This window comes from Ciona intestinalis, unplaced genomic scaffold (assembly GCF_000224145.3).
Source record: "Ciona intestinalis unplaced genomic scaffold, KH HT000144.2, whole genome shotgun sequence".
Lineage (NCBI taxonomy): Eukaryota > Metazoa > Chordata > Ascidiacea > Phlebobranchia > Cionidae > Ciona > Ciona intestinalis.
This window is the reverse complement of record NW_004190466.2, coordinates 540-7,400: the sequence shown is the minus strand read 5'-3', so window position 1 is coordinate 7,400 and position 6,861 is coordinate 540. Positions and strand designations below refer to the sequence as shown.

The following is a 6,861-nucleotide window of genomic DNA, read 5'->3' as shown; positions in this document are numbered from 1 at the left end:
ATACTAATCAACCTACAATTAAAAACCTACTTGTGATTTAAAAATAAATAACAGACTTTCCAAAGTGAACTGTCAACATTGTCAACTACGATCCACGCAAAGCTGTCAATCTCTCATCATTGAGAAACTTTCTTTCACTCAAGCGTGACAAATACGTCACGCATCCATGCATTCCAAATATATACGGAATTACGTCAATTCGATTAGGCATAGAAATCTGATACTGAAAATATCGAATTTCTTTCCAACGTTCTCTTGAATATTAAAAATAAAGTTGGAATTTTACCGTCCGCGACGTAATTTAAAACAATAATCCAATTTACTACAGACAGCTGTACAAATTATTGTGAATCAAAGAATGAAGGAGTTTTTGTTCACATGTATTTTTAACCTGTTAAGTTTTTACGATGGGTTTATTTAGACTTACCTGACCGCCTCGTAGCCATAAGTATGAAATACACAAACAACCATTAACTGCATTAACCGATATGCTGATGATCACTCGTGTATTTTACCTTGGAAATAAACTGATGTAGTGATAACGCGAATGTTCTTTTGGGCATAAAAACACATTTTCTTTATCTTTAGAGAACTATATGCACAGGCACTAGTAGGCCGTGGCACAGGCTACGCCTCGTATAAGATAAGAGTTCCCAAGTATGTGATATTGAGGATAAAGGATTTTGTTGTTTGTTGCTTGCAATATAAGCACTGATTTGGACAACGAGCGCTGAGTAAGAGCGATTGTCGTTAAGTGTTTTTTCTAACACTGCCCTAAGACACATACAATGGTAACTATACCGAGCTTCGAACCCTTAATCGTCCAGTTACCAGCCAGTGAGGGGTGCGCTCGGGTTACGGTGCTGAAGTGTTTAGTCTTAAATTTACAGTTGTCTATTTTCGTATGATGAAAGTAAAAACCTAAAATAAAAAAAAACATATGTTTGTACGAAATACGTGCGTTTATGATCGTCAATCAATTTTGTGTTTATTTAGATTCATCCAGAATTTCCTTACGAACACAAGTAAAATGGAAAAACAAGTTTAAGTCGCTTAGCAGAACTGCACCCCCAGTTCCTACCACGCTTCGCTTCACTTGTACATTTGATGCGGCGCCTCTAGCTTTGGGACGTAAAGAAGCTCCCGTCTGCCAGCTGCCATAGCGTTTGGCTTTCATATAAACATCACAATCAGCTGCCGCCTTGTGAGTTGGGAATCACGAGCAACGGTGGCAGCTCCATCGAGGTGCATGGTTTGAGCAGGTGGTCATTTTAACACTATATAGTTTGAGTGCAGGGCAAGCGGTATACTAATAATAATGTGTTTTTTTATTGTTTTCCCTTACAGTACCGAAGGTTGAAGAATATTAAAATGGAAAGACGGGATAGGCCTATAGCGGTAACACGGAAGTCGTTCAAAGAAGCCTACGGTTAAAACATGTTTACATTTAGTTGGAAGAGAGAATCCTGCTGATTACACCCAGCAGTATACATATACAACCTGTGTGTTTTTAAAACATGAAACATGCAGGCATTTGATGAGATTATATCGGATACAGACCCGTGTGTGAAGTAAACTGCCTCTATAAGTTTAATATATATGCTATTTTATGGTACAACAAGCGCAACAACTGATTATATTATTTGCTATTATTTTTGCAGGGCTAAACAGGTTAGCAAAAAAATGAAGAGAAATTGTATTTCTACAATCCAAACACTACTGTTTTGGCTGTTCGCTTTGTTATGTCTTACACTTTGGGTCATTTATGTTATTTCTGATATGATACAGCTAAGGTATAAAGAGACGGAAAGACAACGGCAGCCGAGGATAAACAGAAAAATCTCGGCTTATTATTACGGAACCGACCACTATTACGAAGAATATATCGACCGAAATTTGAAAAATCAAGTTGTGGAAAACAAACATGAAAACCAAACAAATTTAGATGACATTTTTATCTCCGTTAAAACGAGTGGAAAATTTCACAAAACAAGACTTAATGTTATTATTGATACCTGGTTTCGGGATGCAAATCAACAGGTAGGTTGCGTTATTTAAATAGATCATATTGCTATATCTATAAAAAAATATATTTTGACAGACAAATTGTGGGTCCGTTTTTAGATTGTGTATTCAATAGCCAGAAATACGATTGTTTTGTTAAATTTAGCATTGTTGCTTTTCGCCACTGCAGTTTGACCGCTTGTAGAGGGGGGCGATATAAAGCATGCATGTGTTTCTAAATGGACAATTTAATTAAAACTTGATCTGCTGTTCGAGGTCGGATGTAATCAAGAAAACACTTTTCGCCTTTAGCAAGCATTAGCTTTTGCATTGCAAACTTTGCAGCTTCTAATCCCAAGCAAACAGTAGCTTATGGTAATCTAGGAAATTGTCTATCAATCCGCCCACTTTAGCCAAACTTCGTGTGATAAGCCGTCAGTATTGCCTTCAATACACTGGTTTGTGGATCTACACTATAAACCAGTGGTGGGAACGGGGGGAGGCAATTATTATACGTTTCCGCTTTGTTTTAAAAGCAGGAAAGCGCTGTTGGATCAAGGAAAAGAGAATAGGTCGCAGCTAAAACCCATGTAACTCGCCGGCTTAGAATTATAACGCATTTAAAACGAATTTAGTTCAAATGGAGCGATATACTAGCTTGTTTTGGTCGTTATATTGTAAAGCGAATCGATTGCTGAGAACAAAACCTATACTCTCTTTCTCGTCTTGGGTAACCTAATCCAACGTACCACCTGTTTACAATGGCACATTACGACGTTAGGATATCAAGTTATATACAGAGTTACTTTCTCTATAGAGAAAGCACATAACCATCAATAGAACGGGCAACCTATCATTCGACCTTAAATACGTTTAAAACGTTATTCATATAATTAACACTGACTAATGTTAAAACCTTTTTTACAGACCTACTTTTTTACGGATACAGACGACGACGGTTTATCCAAGAAAACTGGTAAATTAAAACAAAATAAATTGTGACTCCGTGTGTTTAGGGGTTACAATTAAACAACTAAAAAACATTTAATGTGTATACACTACTACAGGTTGGGGTAGGATGGTTCACGTTTTCAAACACTCTTATCGTCCCAATTGATAGTAAACAAAAAAGAACTATATAACCGTATCTACAAGACTCTGAAAGGAAAAAAAAAAAATAAACATGGGATAATAGCCTATGTGTTAACGCTTAACGGTATTCATCTTACCCCACGATACTACATACGCATATACATGGAAACACCTTATTCACAAAACATAAAAAACCTAACGATTTGTTTGTGACTTAGTTGTCGGTTTAAACTGTACACCAGCAATAATAAGCCAACGTAATTATAAACGTTTTGTTCTTAAACCGGTTTCGAAAACCCGCTGTTTAATTATGAGCATGAATAATTTATCAAAACCGCTGCAATAAGTAAACCAAGCAATTTTCCAGATGGACATATGGTCAATACGATGTGCAATTCAAGTCACATACGGTAGGTCGTAAATTATACATTACTGTGTGTTTTCTTATATCATGTTATCATAAATGTGTTTATATGACCCATAAATGCTTTAAGTTTATGTCGAGTTTACTGTCGGTTTAACAAAAAACGTTTTTAACTGACGCTTTTTTCCAGCGTTAGTTAAACGGTCAGTTAAGGTTGTCAAAATGGGATATTTGCTATTCCGTTTTCACCTATAAATGCACATGCTTGGTAACGTGAGTGGGCACGAGCTGTATACTAAACAGAAAATACGTATTATAACGACTGTCGATGCCCGCTACACGCGAGGGTTAACAGGTCGCATTCATTTATTTAAGAAAAATCGAATAAATAATATTTTTTAATTCCAGACGAGACCTAAGTTGCAAATTAGGAGCAGAATACGATTTCTACATAAAGTCGAACAAAAGGTATACTGTTGGTTTCGATTTTCATTTAAAGTCACCAGTGTGAGCTACAAACTCAGTACCTTTGGTTCTATTATGTGCAAGTGCGATCTGATCTCGTGGAATGTTATGTGATAATAAGGATGTCCGTCTCACCCCATAGTATTATAGTAGGGTGGGTGGATGGGAATTCTTTTTATTTTATTTTTTCGTCACATTTGGTAGCAAACAAAGAACCTTCAAAGAATTATAAAACCGTATGGCCATAACTCCCATAGACCGTTGTTAATTGTTTAACAAACGATCAGGATATTTGAATATTGTGTGCTAAAGGTGTCCTATCTCACCCCACAGTACTACTACCCAGACACAAAACATATATAAATTTCACCTTAACAATTATATACACAGATGGTGGTGCCATTTTGACGATGACAATTATGTTAACGTTGATCAACTTGTGATGTTACTGCGTGATTACGACCACAACATGGACTTTTATATTGGAAAACCAAGCCTAAACTATCCGTTTACAGTAAGTACATTTAGTATAGGTTGTTTTTATATCCAGCCATACATTCAAAAAATTGAAAATTTCTTTAAAATAATTACTCATAATTAAATACGCAGTGGCCAGTGACTGCAAGTGAGCACGCTGTGTGAAACATATTGAACAACTGTCGTTGCCCGCAACGCCAGCATAAAAACTTACATTTATTCCTTAGTTATATTCAATCACATGACATTAAATATCCAACAGAAACCGAATTCTTTATTTGCGATCTGTATCTAAAAGTAAATTATATTATATAATAGGGCGAGGAAGATGGCCCACTTTTTATTTTCATGGCTTTTATTATAATAAACAAAGAACAAAACTGTATTTTCACGTCTTTCATTGGCCGTTGTTAATTGTTTAAAACACTATCAGGATATTTAAATATATGATGTGCTAAAGGTGTCCTATCTTCTGACACCTTACTATATAACGATTCCCGTATTTTCAGACAACATTCAAAGGAGAGAAAGTTGGCTTTTGGTTTGCTACGGGTGGAGCTGGTGTTTGTATTTCTAAAGCTCTAGCTCAGAGGATGAAGCCATGGTGCAGGTATATTGTGAATGAATGTAACTATTTTATCCTCGCCTGGCGGGGCAAATACAGTCGTTATAACACAGGTGTTTTGTTTCACACACCTCGTGCTATAAGTTACAAAGTATGTAACTTTGTCTGATTACTTTTGCATTGTTTCTCAATTTTTTTATTGCAGCAATGGTGGGCTATACCGAACGTCCGAGCATCTAAACGCTCCTGACGACTGTACACTGGGATTCGTTGTGTCTAACCGACTAGCAGTCGAACTAACGTCATCCAATCTACTGCATTCTCATCTGGAAACACTAGGCCAATTAAACCCGGCAACACTGACTGAGCAGGTATTTTTAATTTAAAACATAAACATCTGATCTAGCATACATATATAGAGTGGGGTGGGGATGATGGAACACCTTTTAACTCTATTTACTCGTCCCAATTAGTAGTAAACAGAAAACATTCAAAGAAATATAAAGCCGCATCCTCACGACTCCCATAGACCGTTGTTAATTGTTTTAAACACGATCAGAGTATTTGGATAATGTGTGCTAAAATTGTCCCATCTTCCCCACCCTGCTACATAACAACATAATGTAAAGATAAGTATATACCCTCCGTAATTGCGAAGCTGATATATAGCCTACAATTGTTTATTTGAAAACCGTACATATTTACAAAGTATCGGTTTTAAGCGATTATTGCAGATTTTTACTTTGAAATATGAAACCCAACTCCCTGTAATTGATATAGAATGATACAACTGACATATAACTTACATTTCAAGCAAAGATTCACTTTATATGCTTATACATATAGTAGTATGGTGGAAGATGGGACACCTTTTTACTCTATTTTCAGGTACATTTTGGTAGTAAACAAAGGACATTCAAAGAATTATAAAACCTTGTCCTCGCGACTTTCGTAGACCATTGTTAATTGTTTAAAACACGACCAGGTTACTTATATATTTTGTGCTAAAGGTGTCCCATCTTCCCCCGACCCACTACATACGCTTTTAACAAGCTACCTTTCCTTGTACTTGCTTCACTGTTTTATATATTTATTTTACAGGTGACATTGAGCTACGGCCTCGACAATCGTAACAACATCATACAGCTGCAAGAATCAAGCCATAATCTACCTATAAGTAAAGACCCGACAAGGTTTCGATCCTTGCACTGTAAACGAAAGCCAGACACATGCTCCAGGGTACATCGTACGAAATCCGGATAGAGAATCGTTTTTGAACATATCGTAAAGTTCCGCATTTTTTGTACTTGGATTTTCTACACTGTGCGTTTTTAAATTTTACTTTTAAATGATGTAGACTTATTTGTTAATAAAGATATTAATAAAAGCATGAATTTTTGTTTTTGTTTAAAAAAACAAAGAGAAAGTGAAGTTTTACCGATGCAAAGAAACCTTTCGAACCCTTAGCCGAATTTTGTCCACAATCGTATAAAAGTTGAATGAATGAATCTTACTTTATCCTTGCCTGGCCGTTCTTACTTTATCCTCACGTGGTCGTTATTACACGGGTGTGTACCTCGTGCCAGCTAACGATTTACCATGTATGTTACTTTGTAGGTGATAATTTTTTTATGTATGGCTGATAATTTGAACAACCAATTAGTGACCACTGGGTTGGAGCAACTGCCAGTAAGTGACTTGAACAAGGAAACATACGCCCACAATGGTAGCAGCATCGAGCCTCGAACACACTCCCTATGAGTTACAGGCGGCGCGCTAACTAACTGTGCCACGGCGCCGGACGAAGTTAGAGCAAAATGATAAGCCTCTTCTTTGGACAACCCGTTAGATAACTGACTTTAACTATAGCAAGTGCGAGCACGGGTACAAGTAG

General features: G+C 36.6%; 1 protein-coding gene across 2 annotated transcripts; it reads left to right on the top strand.

Moving 5' to 3' along the window:
- Positions 1 to 985: 985 nt before the first annotated feature.
- Positions 986 to 6,358, top strand: LOC778622 (Fringe). Of its 2 annotated transcripts, XM_026839041.1 has the most exons (10): positions 986 to 1,262; positions 1,348 to 1,429; positions 1,662 to 2,040; positions 2,932 to 2,980; positions 3,464 to 3,506; positions 3,869 to 3,928; positions 4,316 to 4,439; positions 4,912 to 5,012; positions 5,173 to 5,338; positions 6,069 to 6,358. In XM_026839041.1, the coding sequence occupies exons 3-10, from the start codon at positions 1,684 to 1,686 to the stop codon at positions 6,228 to 6,230; spliced, it is 1,062 nt and encodes a 353-aa protein (XP_026694842.1). In that variant the 5' UTR covers positions 986 to 1,262; positions 1,348 to 1,429; positions 1,662 to 1,683; the 3' UTR covers positions 6,231 to 6,358.
- Positions 6,359 to 6,861: the final 503 nt, after the last annotated feature.

What these genes read in the sequence shown, in the direction of transcription:
- LOC778622 (XM_026839041.1), top strand. Translation starts at nt 1,684, where the DNA reads ATGAAGAGAAATTGTATTTCTACAATCCAAACACTACTGTTTTGGCTG. An exon ending in TTCGGGATGCAAATCAACAG is followed by an intron (nt 2,041 to 2,931) that starts GTAGGTTGCGTT and finishes CCTTTTTTACAG; the next exon opens with ACCTACTTTTTTACGGATAC. An exon ending in CGGTTTATCCAAGAAAACTG is followed by an intron (nt 2,981 to 3,463) that starts GTAAATTAAAAC and finishes GCAATTTTCCAG; the next exon opens with ATGGACATATGGTCAATACG.